Here is an 18,970-nt window from a genome sequence, read left to right on the forward strand (position 1 = left end):
ACAGTGTTTCTCAACTCGGTTCTGGAGTACCCCCTTGCCAGTCAGGTTTTTCAGGGTATCCACAATGAATATGCATGAAAGAAATTTGCATATAATGGAGACTGTGTTTGCAAATCAAGTTAATGCATATTCATTGTGGATATCTTGAAAACCTGACTGGCAAGGGGGTACTCAAGGAGTTGAGAAACACTGGTCTAGAACGTCTCACCTATTGCACTGGAAAATCTGGAAAATGTCCAGTTAGCTCTTTTGTAATCCGCCTTGAACTGCAAGGTATAGGCGGAATAGAAGTTCCTAATGTAATGTAATGTAAACTTTGGATCTGGGTTGGCCACTGTTGGAAACAGGATACTGGGCTAGAACAAAGGCAGCTTTAAGGAATATAAAAAGTAGAAAAACCCAGCAGAGAGAAAGCAAACTGAAATGGTAAGCAAAGTGCTGAAATTTCAGAAGAAAAGTGTGATACAAGGCTAGAAGCTAAGAGGCTTGCAGAAAAGTCAGTTGTTAATTTGAGTGGGGTTAACCAAGTAAGAGTGGAGAATAATTTTCTGAGGCAATTAGAGGAAATATTATTTAGGTTCAAGTAGTAAGAATGGCATACTCTTCTAAGATAGGACCAATAAATACAATGGAGATCTCTGCAATAATGCAGATCTGGAGAGGGATGAGTTTTGCATCAAATTCTTTCATCATTCTGAATTCATCTCTTAAGACAGAGGCAGCCTTGATAATAGGGCTGTTTTGGGCGTCTACAGTGGAAAAGTGCTTGAGGAAGAGAAAGTTGGATAGAAGAAGCACAGAAAATGGAATTTCAGAGATATGCTCAAAGGAAAGTTATCCCATCCCCTTTAATCATTTGTTGTTGCCCTTATCTGAACCTTTTCTTATTCATTTTTGAGATGTGGTAACCAGAATTGCATACAGTATTCGAGGTGCATCTGTACCATGGAGCAATACAAGGCATTAAAACATTCTCATCTTTGGTTTTCCATTCCTTTCCTGATAATTCATAACATTCTATTTGCTTTCTTAGCCGCTGCTTCACACAGATAAGAGGGTTTCAACGTATCCTCAACAATGACACCTAGATCCTTTTCCGGGTCGGAGACTTCTAACATGAAACCCTACATCATGTAACTATCATTTAGGTTCCTCTTTCCCACATGCATCACTTTGCTTTTGGTTCACATTAAATGTCCTCTGTCATTTTGATGTTCAGTCTCCCAATCTCAATCTCATTTAGAACATTGTGTACAATTCTGGAGGCCGCATCTTCAAAAAGATATAAAAAGGATGGAGTCAGTCCAGAGGAAGGCTACTAAAATGGTATGTGGTCTTCATCATAAGGCGTATGGGGACAGATTTAAAGATCTCAATCTGAATAGTTTGGAGGAAAGGCGGGAGAGTGGAGCTATGATAGAGACGTTTAAATACCTAAATGTATATGAGTCGAGTCTCTTTAATTTGAAAAGAAACTCTGCAATGAGAGTAAATAGGATGAAGTTAAGAGGTGATAGGCTCTGAAGTAATCTGAGGAAATACTTTTTTACAGAAAGGGTGGTAGATGCATGGAACAGTCTCCCAGAAGAGGTGGTGGAGACATAGACTGTGTCTGAACTCAAAAGGGCCTAGGATAGGCACGTGGGATCTCTCAGAGAGAGAAAGAGATAATGGTTACTGCTAGATGGGCCATTTGGCCTTTATCTGCCATCATGTTTCTATGTTTCAATATCACAAGGTCCTCTTGCAGTTTTTCCACAATCTTCTTGTGACTTAACAACTTTGTGTCATCAGCAAATTTAATTATCACTGATAAATATGTTTAAATGAAATGATCCCAGCAAAGACCCCTGGGGAACCCCACTCTCATTATTTATCTTTCGCCGCTGAGAATACTGACCATTTAACCCTACTCTCTTATCTTTTAACCAGTTCTTAATCTATAATAGGATTTTACCTCCTATCCCATGACTTTCTAATTTCTTCAGGAGTCTTTCATGAGGTACTTTGTCAAATGCCTTCAGAAAATCAAGATACACAATATCATCCAGCTAACCTTTATCCAAGTTTATTCATCCCTTTGTAGTAGACTGGTGAGGCAAGATTTCCCTCGGCTATATCCAGTTGACTTTGTCTCATTAATCCATACTTATGTATATGCTCTATAATTTTGTTCTTTTGCCTTGAACCTAATTAGGCATAGAGCAACTCATAAACTGTAGATTAAATTAGATTCTTTATAATAGTCTCTATCATTTTGCCTGGCACCGATGTCAGACAGCGATCTATAATTTCCAAGCTCACCTCTGGACCCCTTTTAAAAAATGGTGTTACATTGGCCACCCTCCAAGTCTTCCAGTATCATGATGGATTTTAAACATAAGAACATAAGAACATAAGAACATAAGCAATGCCTCTGCTGGGTCAGACCAGAGGTCCATCGTGCCCAGCAGTCCGCACACGCGGTGGCCCAACAGGTCCAGGACCTGTGCAGTAATCCTCTATCTATACCCTTCTATCCCCTTTTCCAGCAGGAAAATGTCCAATCCTTTCTTAAACCCCTGTACTGTACTCTGCCCTATTACGCCCTCTGGAAGCGCATTCCAGGTGTCCACCACTCGTTGGGTAAAGAAGAACTTCCTAGCATTCGTTTTAAATCTGTCCCCTTTCAACTTTTCCAAGTGTCCTCTTGTTCTTTTATTTTTCGAAAGTTTGAAGAATCTGTCCTTCTCTACTCTCTCTATGCCCTTCATGATCTTATAAGTCTCTATCATATCCCCTCTAAGTCTCCTCTTCTCCAGGGAAAAGAGACCCAGTTTCTCCAATCTCTCAGCGTATGAGAGGTTTTCCATCCCTTTTATCAAGCGTGTCGCTCTCCTCTGAACCCTCTCGAGTAACGCCATATCCTTCCTAAGGTACGGAGACCAATATTGGACGCAGTATTCCAGATGCGGGCGCACCATCGCCCGATACAATGGCAGGATAACTTCTTTTGTCCTTGTTGTAATACCCTTCTTGATTATGCCTAGCATTCTATTTGCTTTCTTAGCGGCTGTTGCGCACTGTGCCGTCGGCTTCATTGTCATGTCCACCATTACCCCCAAGTCCCTTTCTTGGTTGCTCTCATTCAATAATATCCCTCCCATCGTATAGTTGTACCTCGGGTTTCTGTTTCCAACATGCAATACTTTACATTTCTCAACGTTGAACTTCATCTGCCATCTCGCCGCCCATTCCCCCAATTTGTTCAAGTCCCTTTGCAATTCTTCACATTCCTCTTTAGTCCCAGCTCCACTAAATAGTTTTGTATCGTCCGCAAATTTTATTATCTCACACTTCGTGCCTGTTTCTAGATCATTTATGAATATATTAAATAACAGCGGCCCGAGCACTGAGCCCTGCGGAACACCACTCGTGACCCTCATCCAGTCCGAGTAGTGGCCTTTCACCCCTACCCTCTGTTTCCTACCCGCCAACCAGTTTCTGATCCATCTATGTACGTCTCCGTCCACTCCATGGTTCTTCAGTTTCCGGAGTAGACGTTCGTGAGGCACCTTGTCAAAGGCTTTTTGGAAATCAAGGTATATAATGTCTATGGGGTCTCCTCTGTCCATCCGTTTGTTAATACCTTCGAAGAAGTGCAATAAGTTCGTTAGGCACGATCTCCCCCTGCAGAAACCATGTTGGGTTGTTTTCAAAATTATAAATTATAAATTACTAACAATAGCTCTGCAAGTTAATTTTTCAATTCTATTAGTGCTCAGGGATGTAAACCATCCAGTCCAGGCAATTTGCTACTCTTCAACTTGTAAAACTGTTGCATTACATCTTCCAGTTTTAGAGATTTGTTTCAGTTTTTCTGACTCATCAGCATTGCATACCATTTCTGACACCGATATTTTCCCATCTTTCTCATGAAGCAAATAATTCATATAATCTCTCTGCTATGGCCTTGTCTTCCATGAGTTGGTGTGCTATAGAGGTGGAGGGGGGGTGCAAAGCAAGATGAACATGTCATGGAAGAGGAGGGGGGTACCAAGCAAGGTGAGCATGTACCATGGAGGTGGGGAGGGGCCAGCAAGGTGAGCATGCACCATGGAGATTGGGGAAGCCAGCAAGGTAAGCATGCACCATGCAGGTAGGGGGTTCAACAAGGTGAGCATGCACAATGCAGGTGAGGGAGGAGTCGGAAAGGTGAGAGTGCACCATGTAGGTGGGGAGGGGCCCAGTAAGGTAAGAATGCACTATGGAGAGGGTGAGGGAAGAGCAAAGTGAGTGTGCACTATGGAGATTTGGTGTGCTATGTGAAATTGAGGGGGTGGCAAAAAAAAAAAAAAAAGAATGGCGCTAGAGAAATCTGAGAAGTGAGCACAGGGATACGGAGGAGTCAGAGATAGCTGAAAGTATGCTATCGAGATGGAGAGAGATATCAAGCTTGAGGGTGGGAGAGAGATATAATGATAGCTAGGGAGAGGAAGAATAAGAGATAAGGATGTATGCCTCAGGCGAGGGAGAATGAGGTGATGCACAAAGTTACTCACTGCTGCAGAAACTGGCATGCTGGGAGCTTGTCAAAAAGTGATGTTGAATTTTCAGAACATTTGTGAAGAACCACCCAAAGACAGGTAAATACAACTTTACTACACTACATCTTATACTAGTAACTTTTTTCTATTCTCTACTAGTTATGCTATTGTGCTGTAAAAAGAAAATACTGAAGTTATTATTGTATTAGTTATGCGTTTGACATTTTACATGTTCCATTTTATGAACACTAGGCAAAACCACTACCACTAGGACCAATAATATCTTTTCCCCTTTTTTAGTTGAATTCATTTTACAAGTTTATGTAAACTCCAAGTTTACATGAAATAACTGACCTGTTAAAAGATAGAAGCAAGTGCTATAGTGATACAATCACCTGAAAATGCTACAGCATCTGTTTCTGATGAGGATTCAGGAGATGAAGAATGTGAAACAATAAATAATCCATATATAGCCACCAAAAAGATATTCAAACACAGTTCAATCCAGTGACAAAAAGATAATGGTGAAAAGACCTCAGTATTTCCAAAGATAGTTGTCACCTGGAAAATTCTGAGACAACTATAAAGCTGCCATAAGAAAATACATCCCCAGTCTAGAAAAATTCCATATCCTAAGTCAATTCTTCAAAATGTGAAAATTGTCAGGTAAATTCATATATATTTTCTTATAAGAATAGGAAACTAGCACCTATCTTATAAAAACATTCTCTTCTCTGGTATTGATTATAATATCGGCAGTAAATCGCTCAACTTCCAGTGCTGCTGCTGCTAAGGATAAACAGATTTCCCGACAAGGCCCTGTTTTGCGTTAAGGCTGCATCAGGTCTGAGGTCTTTTCTCCATTATCTTTTTGTCACTGGGAGACTTTATCTGTTGATTAATCTCTGGATTGAACTGTGTTTGAATATCTTTTTGGTGGCACACCTGCATATCTTATTCAAGATGGCTATGATGCTGACTCAGATGATCTCTCGTATGCACCTGAAGATGACTCTCTTGACAATGAAGTTCCGTTTAGGTCTATTGCGCTGCAACCTCCTTCATCAAAGAAAAAGAAAGTGACAAAAACTGTTTGCAAATGGAAAAAAGCCAACCTAACTGCACAGTACGTAGCAGGTAGAGTTACAGAACTAAAAATTTCTTCACCGAAATGAGAACTCCCACAGAAATGCTTGAACTTTTTCTTGATGTCGAGGTCTTTGAACTCATTGTCACGCACTCCAACTTATACCCTGAAAGTAAGGGTGTAAATCTTGGCTTGACTAGCTCCGAATTCAAATGTTTTCTGGGAATTATTTTTCTGAGTGGTTACATCTCAGTTCCTAGAAGGCGTATGTACTGGGAACAAAGAACAGATTTGCATAATATACTCATTAGTGCTGCCATGAAACGTGACCGCTTTGAAACTATATTTTCTAATTTGCATGTTGCTGACAATGCAAATTTGGACCCAATGGACAAGTTTTCCAAGTTGCAACCTCTTATAAGCAAACTCAATGAGAGATGTATGAAATTTGTTCCAAATGAAACATATTTCAGCTTTGATGAATCCATGGTTCTTCATTTTGGTCATCATGGGTGCAAACAATTTATTAGAGGAAAGCCCATTGAGTTTGGCTATAAGTTTTGGTGTGGTGAAACACGTTTGGGTTACAATAGCTGGTTTCAGCCGTATCAGGATAAAAACTCAAATACTAGACATAAGGAATGCGGTGTCAGTGCCTCACTTGTCCTTCATTTTAGTGAGACACTTTTAGAGGCACACTCTGGACAACACCATTTTATATTCAATAACTTTTTCACCGGTATTGCAATCTTGATAAGCTCAGTTTAATGGGACATCAAGCAACAGGTATAGTGAGAAAGGATTGCATTGACAAAGCTCCATTGGAATCAGATGTAGCTCTAAAGCAAAAAGAAAGAGGCACATTCAATTATCAAATTGATGGCAAAGGCAATATTGTCTGCAGTAACAACAGTGTTGTCACTGTTGCCTCTGGTGTTGGTATCGATCCCTGTGTCTTATCAATCATTATTCCCAGAAACTGAAAAAGAATATCCAAATTCAGTAGCCAAACATGACCAAAGTGTAAAACCATTTCATAGGAGGCGTAGACAGAGCTGATGAAAACATTGATAAGTATCAGGCATCAATCCACAGAAAGAAATAGTAGTCAAGCCCTCTTTTGTTCTGTTTTGAATTGGTCTTACAAAATGTTTGGCAACAGCATAAAACATATGGAGGTTCGTTGACATGTGGTATATTATCTGGAGACCCAAGGTCATCCACCAAAACCTGGCCAAACAGGAAGACCTTCTCAGAAGTGTAACATTGACTCACGTTATGATGGCATGAATCATGTGATAGTCAAACAAGCAAAGTAAACGCAGTGTGCTGAATGTCATAAGAACACCACTTTTCGATGTGAAAAATATGATATTGCCTTACATGTGAAGTGTTCTGTTGAATATCACACTGAATAGCAAATGTAACCACCTCCTGAGATAAGAAACTTGATTTTATATATTATGTACAATTTAGCCGTGGTTTTGCCTAGTGTTCCATTTTTGGAATACCACATAATTCAACAGTATAATAAAATAAAAAAATTTTCCTTTTCAAATTCTTGTTCCTTGAATTTTTCTAGGTAACATATATGAATTTCATGCACAAAACCTGTCCTTCCAGTTCTTGATTACTGCAATGTAGTCCTGCTAGGTGTTTTGTGCTTTACAAATAGCACAAAATTCCATTTTGCGAGTGTTGTTTCAGCTTCAAATAAATGAACATGTAACAGATTATTACTGTAAGTTCTACTGGCTGAAAATTGAGTTTAGAATCAAGTATAAATTATTGCTACTGGTTTACCCAAGTATACAAGGATTTGCTCCACAATATTTGATGGATTGCATTTCACCCTATTTTGGGATGCTAAAGCTTCGCTCGGCAACATAGCAGAACTTGGCTATACCATCTGGAAAGGAGCTAAGTTTGCAGATGGTGAGAGAAAAGGTTTTTTCATGTAGTGGCCCAGAAGAATGGAATAAGCTTCCATCTTTCATTAAGCAACAAAAGAGTTTGCAGGCCTTCAAAAAATTGATAAAATGCCATTTGTTCTATTATATGATATATACATTATGACTTTATTGGCACTGCTTGAATAGGCCTGAGTTGGCGCATACTACGCAGAAGCGTTAGCAGAGCGTGACAGAGACCTTCCTAGTTCTGATCAGAGGTTCTTATATACATGCAAACACATTTAAAACTTTGAAAAAGTCAGAATAATAAACAAAAGATCAGGAAACCGATATATAGCATAGGAAAAGGGGAATTCACTATTTGTGTAAGGTGTTAGGTGGGCCAGAATCATAGAGGAAATCAGGTAATGTGTAACATACATAGAAATATTAATGACTATTTTGTTCTGTCTTTCTGTATCTTCTGCTTGGCTTTACTCCATTTTGTGTTCGGCCTATGTCCCTTCTGTGTCTTTGTTCATTTCCCGCCTTGAGCTTCGTGGTTCTAATTGATAACAGATGTGCTTAGGCCGGTTAGGAAGAGCATATTAGACTCCATATTCCAAACTGGGATATAACATGTATTAAGCTTGAATGCAATATACTGTGTTGGATGTATGAATGGGACCCCGAATGAATGATGTATGAATGATGTGTGAAGGTATACTAAACATGAGAATGGGTTTTGAAAAACATATTTTATATATTTGAAACCTAAAAAAACTTAAAGGGAGCCTGGGAGGCAACATCTGGGAATAGTTAGTCAGAAACACTGAACCAGTTTTTCAGAGCAGGGGGTAATAGCTCCTTCTTTTTTTTTTCCTGTGCTAACAGGGACATAAACTTTTCAGCATCTGCACAATTGAAAGCAAACAAAAATATGATTTCTGAAACTTTTATTTCATTTTAAAAGGAAGTTCTTTGTCCAAAGCTAAGGGCAGCCTCTGTTAATGGATTGGCTGACAAGTAATGATATCATGCAGGACAAAAGCTATATATTGGGAAGCAACGAATTATCGGGTTGAGATCTTTGTCAGGAAGGCCAGAGTTTGGCAGCTGTAAAGATCTCCCAGTGACGCAAACTAATCTTTTGACAATTCATTTTGGGAATTAATAAACGGAATAACTATTTTAATAAAATTTGCGTCATGTATCATTTTCCAAGTACTTTTTACATACCTAGAGCAAAGCTAGCAGCTTAATTAGCACCCACACAGGGACTGCTGCTTAAAAGTGCGCTTGTGTCCAATTACTCTGCTCATGCTGTAATTGTTTTATGGCATGTTCATTGAGCTGATCTGTTTGGGATAGGAAGATAGTCTAGAGAGAATAATGTTCTTATGTCAGTTTCTCATGTAATTTGGTGGTATTTTAATTTTTTGTAAAATGATTGTAATGCCATTTGTGTATATTTATGAATGCGTTGATGTACTTTGCCTTGTAAAAGGTGGATTATAAATAAATCAAACCAAACCACAAAACTAAAAAAATTGCAAACTCCAGTATAAATGGGTTAAGTTAACAGAAAAAGTCGCTTGTAAAATGTATTTCTATACATACCATTTGGGAGGTGTCCAAAGAAACAATTGTTCTTTTCTCATCCTCTGGGCACTCCAAGGCATTACAAACACTTGTTCCTCCTACCAAAAAGAGGAAATACCCCACCTATTTATTTTCAATTATTTCTCATTCACCTTTACAACAGAAACAGGACATGAACAGCTCTAAGCTATTTACAGAAAATGAAATATAAAATTCAAGTGTTGACAGATTCAATAAGAATGTTACATCTAAAATATTAAAAACTGATTTTTAATATAGCATAGGTCACAGATAGACCAAGATAATACTGTGGAACCTGAACCACAATATGAGGAGACCATGAAAGTGAGTTGATCATTTCCTGATTTGAACAAAACTGTTTGTGTGCTGCAAAATTTAAAGGCTTTTCTGAGTTTGGTGGGAAAAGCTGAGTTTTCTTTTGGTGGAAAGGACTGTGAACAATTGCAGAGTCAGGGAAGCTGCCTCAACAATACTGCAGTTGTCTGAAGGAAGTTTTTGTTTCTTTTGCTGCTAGTAAAAAGTATATTTTTGGTTTCTCCGACTGCTGGGCAGTGCACAGTGTGGCTGTCATAAGAGACAGAAAGCAGGGAAAGTAATGAACTGTGTCAGCACAAGGTGGAAGCTGGCTGTTGAACCTTCTTGGTTTGAAGCATTTATTTTGTGAGGCCTTTTGAACTGTTTTGTCATAACACCCATGAGACTTGAGGGAATTGGGGAGGATTTACCCATCATCTTTTGGAGTAGGAATGAGGGCTGCATTTTTGTGCTGAAATTTGGTGAATCCGTTAATTCTCCCTCCTGCAGTTCTGTGGAGCTGAGGGTCAGGTGTGTTGCAGTTTTGGGCGCAGCTGAAAGACCATGTAGGCTCAAGTGGGAAAAAATCCTGCATTTTTGATTTGTGTTTGGATCTGGATTGTTTTGAGAGACTGTGTATTACTTGTGCTTTCATGTGAGGAAACTGTTTCATGAACTGTGGAAGGAATTAAACCTCACTAGTTTTGACCAGTTTGGGGAGGGGGGGGGCAGTTGAGATTGCCGTATCAAATAAACTTGGCCCTGTTTGATACTTACCATTTGGTATTGCCTGAATTTATACTAATCTTAAAGATTCCACCTAGGCAGGGTCTTCCTCCCTCTTGGGGAAGCATGCTGGGTCTATGTAAAGCGATGTGGGCTGGGCTGGACGTTCATCAAGGGACAGCCATGCTACAATTTGTATACTTTGGAGGAAAGGAGGGATAGGGGAGATATGATAGAGACATTTAAATACTTATGTGGCATAAATGCGCATGAGGCAATTCTCTGGAAACTCTGGAATGAGGAAGCACACGATTAAAGTGAAAGGGAATAGATTCAGAAGTAACCTCAGAAAATACTTTTTCAAGAAAAGGGTGATAAATGCTTGGAATGGCCACCCAGTGGAGGTGGTGGCGACCAAGTGTATCTGAATTCAAGAAAGTTTAGGACAAGTATGTTGATCTCTAAAGGAGAGGAGAGGATAGATGACGTGGTAAAGAGACTAAATAAGCCATATGGTCTTTATCTGTCTTCATTTTTCTGTGTTTTTATGGAATTGCCCAAGTTATATACAGTGTGTTGACTTATTACCAAATCTTGCTATTTTTTCTCCATCCTTAGAATGCAACATTGTTTCTAGCAGTAATTTAAGAAGTACACAGCTTAGATTAGTATTTAAAAAAAATGCATGAGAGCAAACATGTAAGGAACAGCACTTACCACCAAATGGGATTATGCACACATTATGTTTACACGCCAACTCCACAATCTTAAGTGTGTCATCATGGCAATCTATTGAAAAATAAGAAAACATACTGATACTAATAGAAATAGTTTGATACTCCAATTGTTGCAGCTTCAGACTTCAGCTGGAGGAGTTGAAGCACTAACAAAGTGATACTGAACAACAGAAGTATTGAAGCTAGACCTGAATAGCAAAATGGCTCTTGAAAACAGAATTCCCAGGTAGGAAGCTCCTAATATGTGCAATCTTCTAGGCATCCTAGTTATAGGTAAGAAGAGGTTAGTCATTTCTTGCACCTGATACATGTAGAGGGCCATTTTCAATATGATATCCAAATCCAAGTTTGGCCGTTTTGCAAAAGACGCACAAAAATCCAGTCCCAAACATACTCATTTTCAAAACTGCAAAACATCTCATTTTTTCAAAAATGGCCATTTTTAAGATGTGCATCTATCTTTTGAATCATTTTTGAAAACACCATATTCAAAAGAAAAGCGCACAAAACAAACCACTGGGATGTAGGAGAGGCCAGCATTTGTAGTAGACTGGCCATACAGATTCCAGCAGAACAGTGGGGCACTGCAGTGAACTTCACATAAAAGTCCCATGCACACATCTCACTATAACCCCTATTGTGTGGTGAGCCCTCCAAAGCCCACCCGACCCAACTGTACACCACAACAATAGCCATTATTGCCTGAAGGTGGCACCGAAATGATGATCAAATAGGTTTTTGTGGTTTTAGGTGGGCTCATACACTCCACCACAAGTGTAGTAGTTAAAAGTGGGATATGGACCTGGGTCCAATTCTCTGCGTTCAACTGCACTGACCACCACGATACTCCAGAGATCTGCTTGCTGCTTTAATAAGACTGGCCATAACTTCTGAAGGCATGTATGCACTGTTTTACATCTTTGGAGAGTAAGAGGGGTCAGTAATCATGGGGGAAGGAGGGGGGGTTCATGCTTACATCCCTCCAGTGGTCTTGAGGTCAGTTTGGGCACCTTTTTGACACATTCATTGTTAAAACAGGTCTAGCACAAACATCCAAATTGTGCCCTGGATGTATTCTAAACTGTGTTCAATTATGGAAGAAAAACGTCCAGGTCATAAGCCTGCATTAGTCCCACCCACACTACACCTCTAACACACACCCTTGAGATTTAGAACTGTGGATGAACAGCATAGAAATCAGTCTAGAAAATAGGTTTCAAAAATAGCAAATTGGAAGGGTTTAGTTAAAAAAAAAATCCCATCTGCCCCTTTATGCCACTTTTTGAATGTTTCTCTTTTTTGAAAATGAGCCCCTTAACTATATATATGCAAATCATGGTTCTCATGTGATCATCTCTAAACACAAAGTCAACCTCTTCTGCATTAGCCTCTAGGAAACCCAAGTACAAAACATCCTATTTGGCAAAAGAGTTTTGCAGACCACCCTCTCCAACAAGAACATCAATATCAGATACACAGTAAAGACAGTTTGTCCAATAAGAACCCATGCTTAATAGTTCCATTCTTCTTGCCAATAGGAGATACTGTGGGCATCGGTGAGCAGTTGCTAGGCATTCTAGCTCTAAGATTCACACTCCCTGCTGGTGGGGCCATCTTGTTTCCTGTTCAGAATGAGCAACTGTGTGTGTGCTATACACTAAAGAGAAGGTAAATGTTATCTTCCTGCTCTTTGAGATGGCCTCTGGATACTACTTAGACTACCCTGCAAGGAACCTCCTTAGGGTGCATGAAGGTCATCTGCACTTACCTGAATTCTGACAGAGCCATTAAGCCTACCAGTGGACCAGTTAATGCATTCAAAATTATTATCCAACACAAATTCGGAATGAATGTTGATCAGGACCAGTGATGGGGCATGTAATTCTAGAAAGCACACCTGGAAAGAAAGGTGTAAATCAGCCTGTATTGAATAGGCTGATTGACCAAAAGTGGTTTTTCGGCATGCCAAGATCATCTTAAATTATTTTTTTTTAATTCTACCATAAACTACCAGATCATTGAACCCTGAAGCTGGAACAAAGTTGTTGTTAATCCTAAGAATATCAGACAGATCAGACTTCAAACAGACAAGCACCAATATCAGGAATATCAGACTAACTCCAGCATATAGATTAAACATTTGTTTTCTATGATGCCTATTGTAAATTCAGAAGGTGCAGTAGTTTCAGATGCAACTTTGGAATTAAATTCTGACATCTGCAATTCTGTAATATCATTCTTTTCCCTGAACAATTATTTTAGCAAATAATTTCTGATCACTTCTTCCCTGAAACAACTGTCATTTGCTTTTGTTGTTTTTCTTGGTACTGGAAGCATCATTGTTAAATATTCTGTGGCATTGGGGAAAATGCTTGGAACAACCTGTACTTTTAAAGTGACATCTAATTAGTTTCTAAGAAATTAGAGCTTTTTACTTCTGCTATGCAGCGTTACAGTCTGTTCGCTCTTCTTCAAGATCACATGACCAGAAGTGAAATGAACAAATTTTGAATTTTTTGTTGGAAACCAGTCTGATATAAACCACTTAAAGCAATCACCTATTTGTACTGTGTAGAATTACAATATATAAGAATTTTAATAAATTTTTATCCAAAAAATCTTTATTCTTGAAGGAAAACATGTCAAATGTGAGCTTGCCATCATTTTGCTTCATGTTCCCAAGTACTATCATAACAACTTTTACAGCCAATGCAATGTAGAAAATTTGGCATTTTTAATAATCTACAGTAAATCTACTGTAGAAAGTAAAATATTTTCTCAAATTATAAACATTTAAGCTTTTGATAAAATTTGCATATTAGAAAATAACTTGTCTAATTTGCAACTCACTTTACACAAAATGGCAACTGCTGACTTTCTATTATGATCAGGGCTAGTGCCCCCCCTCCCAAACATACCTGTCTTTTTCTAAACACCCCCCCCCAAAGGAATATACCTCTCTTCAAACCTTCCAGACATGGTTAAAAGATCACATTCAGCAAGCACAGTGATGTTTCACAGAGTCTTCTGCTCTAACACATTCTAGGTACTGCTGGGTCCCATATGCCCAGCAATAAGAACATATTTGAGCGAAAGGCTCCACAGAGCACCACCATGCTTACTGAACCTTATCTTTTAATTGTGACTATAAAGTTTGAAGAGAGAGGGATTACTTGAAGTTAGGGGCAGGAAAGAGACAGGTAGAGAAGCTGCACTGTGTGTTCAGGGGAGGGGAAGGAGAGAAGTAAGGAGCTACCATGCTACTGGGGAGGGAGGGCACGGGGTGCAGGTGCCACCATAGTGTGTACAATTGCACAAGGCACAGATATAGTTTGCTATGGCCAAAATTGTGATATAGCCATTACAACGGGATGGTCTGAAGCAAACTAGTCAGCTTACTAAGGCATTGATAGCAGGTCTGCGCCAGCTACCCTTGCTTTCCATAGCTGGAGGCATCTGACTTCTACTGAAAGGGTCTAGAGTAGCTGGTTTCAATGAGGAACATGAAAAAAGGGTAGCATTAAGTTCTCAGAAGCTGAAGGTTCATGGTGCTGGGCTGATTCTCTCTGTAATGAAATATAGGTGTAGGTTTTTTAACTTGGGGCCCATTGGTTCAAAAGGAGGCTTCATCAATTGAGCAAGAACAACATTGAGATCCCAAACCACTGGAGGCGGTTTGAGAGGTGGTTTGACAATGAAAAGTCCTTTCATAAATCTGGAAACCACAGGATGAGCAGAGAGGGGTTTCCCTTCAATAGGCTGATGAAAAGCAGCAATCGCACTGAGATGGACTCGAATGGAGGTAGATTTGAGGCCTGAGTGAGATAAATGCAACAGTTAATCCAAAACTGAAGACAAGGAGGTAGATTGAGGCTCCTTGTGATGAATGGTGCACCAAGCAGAAAATCTAGCCCATTTCTGATTGTAACATTGTCTAGTGGTGGGCTTCCTGGAAGCCTCTAAAATGTCCTTTACAGATTGTGAAAACTGTAGAGTGGCAGTTAGGTTGAAAGGTACCAAGCTGTCAGGTGTAGAGACTGAAGGCTGGGATGAAGCAGAGACCCTTGATTCTGTATAAGCAGAGACGGAAAGACTGGTAGAAGGAATGGTTCCCTGCTGCTGAGTTGAAGTAGAAGGGAGAACCAAGGCTGCCTGGGCCACCGAGGAGCTATCAGAATCATGGTAGCATGGTTTCATTTGAGTTTGACAAGTGTCTTGAGAATGAGAGGGAATGGAGGGAACGCATAGAGAAACTGATTCGTCCATTCGAGAAGAAAATCATCTGCCTCAAGGCGGTGAGGAGAGTATATCCTGAAGCAGAACTGAGGCAGTTTGTTATTGTGGGGAGACGTGAAGAGATCTATCTGAGGGGTTCCCCAATGAGAAAAAATGTGATGGAGAGGTGAGGAATTGAGTGTCCATTCATGAGGTTGGAGAAGACGACTCAATTTGTCCACCAGACAGTTTTTCTCTCCTTGAATGTAGACCACTTTCAGAAAGGTGTTGTGATGGACTGCCCAGTTCCACACCTTTTGAGCTTCCTGACAAAGAGGTAGAGATCTGGTGCCTCCCTGCTTGTTGACGTAGTACATGGCAACTTGGTTGTCTGTACAAATGAGGACTATTTGATCGTGAAGAAGATCCTGAAAAGCTTTGAGAGCATTGAAGATTGCTCTGAGTTACAACAGATTGATGTGACACTGACGATCCTTGCTGGACCAATGGCTTTGAGTACGGAGACCGTCGAGATGAGCCCCCCAAGTGTAGGTCGAGGAATCTGTCGTGGGGACCTTCTGATGAGAGGGCGCTGGAAACAGTAAACCTCTGGAGAGATTGGAAGAGAGAATCCACCAGTGGAGAGACTGTCTCAACAGCGTGCCTGATTTTAAGAAGAAATGGGATTGTCACGTGGGATCTCTACACAGAGTTAAATAGGTTATCAGGGTGGGCAGATTAGATGGGCCGCGGCCCTTATCTGCCGTCTTTTTCTATGTTTCTATGAGTTACTGTAATATGATGACAGAATGGGTTGAAAGCCTGCGCCCACTGAGATGCCAGGGTCCACTGAGGAATTCTGAGGCGAAGTCTGGCAAAAGGAGTCACGTGAACGGTAGAAAACATGTGACCTAGGAGAACCATGTGTCTGGCTGAAATCGAAGATAGAGAAGACACTTTTTGGCAAAGTTGAATGAGAGTATCCTAACGTTGTTGAGGAAGGAATGCTCTGAGTTGTACAGTGTCCAGTATAGCTCCGATGAACTGTAAAGTCTGAGAAGGCTGTAGCTGGGATTTGGGAAAGTTGATTTTGAAGCCCAAACTTTGGAGGAACCACATAGTCCATTGGGTTGCTATAATAACCCCCTGAGATATTGAATCTTTCATGAGCCAATCGTCCAGGTAGGGGAACACCTGAAGACCATGGTTGTGCAGAGCTGCTACCACCATAACTAGGCACTTGGTGAATACTCGGGAGATGATGCCAGGCCGAAGGGTAGTACTCTGTACTGAAAATGAAGATTTCCCACCCGAAATCTGAGGAATTTGCAAGAGGCTGGATGAATGGGAATGTGAGTGTAAGCCTCTTTGAGATCTAGAGAACATAACCAATCATTCTGATCTAGAAGGGGATACAAGGATGCCAGAGACAGCATTCAAAATTTTCCTCTGACAAGAAATTTGTTCAGTGCTCCGAGATCCAAAATAGGTCGCAGATCGCCTGTCTTCTTCGGAACTAGAAAATAGTGAGAGTAAAAGTTCCTCCTCGATGGCCCAGAGATGCACCAGAGCCTGGGCTTCCTGAAGAAGAAGGGTGGTATGTGATTGATTGTAAGGATACTCTCTTGGAGGTAGATCTGGAGGAATCTGGATGAAATGGAGAGAGTAACCTTCTCTGATGATTGAGAGTACCCAGAGATCGGAAGTAATGAGTTCCCAACGTTGGTAAAAATGATAGAGACAACCCCCCAATGGGAAGAGGAGAGACAGAGGCAGAACGATTAAGGTTATGCTCAATATTAGATGGTCAAAAAGACTGAGAGGCTTTGGGTACAGCAGGAATCTGAGGTTTTTGCTGCCTTTGCAATTGCTGCTGTGGGTTCTTAGGGGGTGCCCTTGAATAAGGAGCGGCCCACTGAGGAAAATGCCTCTGGTAGGATGGAATAGGTCTGGGAGCCCTTAGAGGTAGAAGGCTTAGGCTTTAGCCTGATGATGGAAGCAAACAATTTCTCATGTTCAGACAAACATTTGGTAGCTGCCACGATAGAATCATCAAACAACTCATTGCCTTGACAAGGAATGTTGGCCAGACGATCTTGAAGATTCAGGTCCTTGTCTACAGTGCGAAGCCAGGCAAACCGGCGCATTGCCACCGAGAATGCAGTAACCCTTGAGGAAAGTTCAAAAGCATCATATGAATATTGAACAAGATGAGTGTGAAGGTGGGCCAGAGTGTTGCACAGCTGTTGAAACTCTGGAAGCCGATGCTGTGGAATATATTTGGCAAAACACTTACAAACAAGTGTAATATAAATATAAGTGCTTAGTCACCAACCATACAGTGTCATATAAAATGCCAGCTATAGTTGGAAAGAGGGACTATCATAGCACTCTGAGAGTCCCTCTACCCGCCCTCATTACAATGCTTATATGATGATTTATGTGCAAATTATTTGTTTATAATTTATTATCTAGTAGTTATTAAACAGTAACTTATCTGTCATTGAAGTCAATGCATAAAAGGGCAGGAGCTTGGCAGAAAATTATCTTAGTGATCAATTAGTTCATTTCAAGTGCTGTGAAACTCGTGAAAACTCTGTTCAGAAAAGCTAAAGGCCTCCCTTCGACTCGAGTTTCGCTTGAAGCGTCGTTAGGAAGGGGGCAGCGGCCTATAGAATCCCTGCAACTCAGAGGCTAACAGCCCTTTCTGAGTTGCAGCCTCTGCGGGCGGGTAGAGGGACTCTCAGAGTGCTATGATGGTCCCTCTTTCCAACTATAGCTGGCATTTTATATGACACTGTATGGTTGGTGACTGTATTACACTTGTTTGTAAGTGTTTTAACACATTTTTTTTATATAGTTTTTGAATAAAGAGTCTTGTGGCGATATAGTTTACGAATATATTTGGCAACATTAGGCATGGTGTTGACCAAATGTTTGAGATAAGAAGTGAAGACAAAGTTATAATTCAAAACCCTGGTCGCCATAAGTGAATTTTGATACAGGTGACAGCCAAACTTGTCCATAGTCCTGCCCTCTCTTCCAGGCGGGATAGTGGCATAAACTTTGGCAGGGTGAGTTCTTTTTAAAGAAAACTCCACGAGAAGGGATTGATGGGATAATTGAGATTTTTCAAAGCCCTTACAGTTCTGTAGCGAGATTCCAACTTCGCTGGCACAGCGGGAACGGAATAAGGTGTCTCAAGATTTCGTTTGAGAAAGAATTCAATTAATGGGTAATTTTAAAGACTCCCTAGGAGGATGAGGCATACCCATTTCTTTCAAATACTCTGTGGAGAATTTGGAGTCAGACTCCAACGTGATGTTCAGGTCCTTACTCATTTGACAGAGAAACTTGGAAAAGGATACCTGATCTGAAGGACAACTTCGTGAAGAAGGGGACCTCGAGGCCCCTCTCATTGCAGAGAACGAAGGTGAAGCTTCTCTGGAGTGCTGATACCTGAGATATCTGAGAGAATGCATAGAATACCTCGCAAGAGAAGAACTCGAGTGGCAAGAGTAGTAAGGCTCTGCAGCAGATCTTCTTGACTGAGGAATTGGAGGCCTCGAAAATGGGTCACTAGAAGCCAGTCATCAAGGTATAGGAAGACAAAGTGGCCTTTCTGTGAAAGTGCGCTGTTACCACTGCTAAGCACTTTGTGAATACTCTTGGGGCCGAGGAAAGGCCGAAGAGCAATACTTTGTACTAAAAGTGCTGTTTTAGAAACTTGAAATGAAGGAAACGTCAACATGAGGGATGAATAGGGATGCAAGTGTATGCATCTTTGAGATCTTGTGAGGCCAGGGACCTCCAGGACCATTCTCTGGCTTCCTCCTTCGATGTAACTTCCGGCAAAACCGAAGTTACAGA

The 18,970-nt window shown here is 40.6% G+C and overlaps 1 protein-coding gene across 1 annotated transcript in view; it reads right to left on the bottom strand.

Moving 5' to 3' along the window:
• AGPS (alkylglycerone phosphate synthase) overlaps positions 1–18,970 on the bottom strand; it is a 300,029-nt gene that overhangs the window by 196,978 nt on the left and 84,081 nt on the right. The window contains exons 6-7 of the mRNA XM_033946176.1: positions 10,866–10,937; positions 9,126–9,205 (exon numbers count right to left, since the gene is read on the bottom strand). Of these exons, the coding sequence (XP_033802067.1) occupies positions 9,126–9,205; positions 10,866–10,937 (152 nt within the window). The remainder of the gene's footprint in view (positions 1–9,125; positions 9,206–10,865; positions 10,938–18,970) is intronic.

The sequence above is a fragment of the Geotrypetes seraphini genome, chromosome 5, assembly GCF_902459505.1.
Source record: "Geotrypetes seraphini chromosome 5, aGeoSer1.1, whole genome shotgun sequence".
NCBI classification, from domain to species: domain Eukaryota; kingdom Metazoa; phylum Chordata; class Amphibia; order Gymnophiona; family Dermophiidae; genus Geotrypetes; species Geotrypetes seraphini.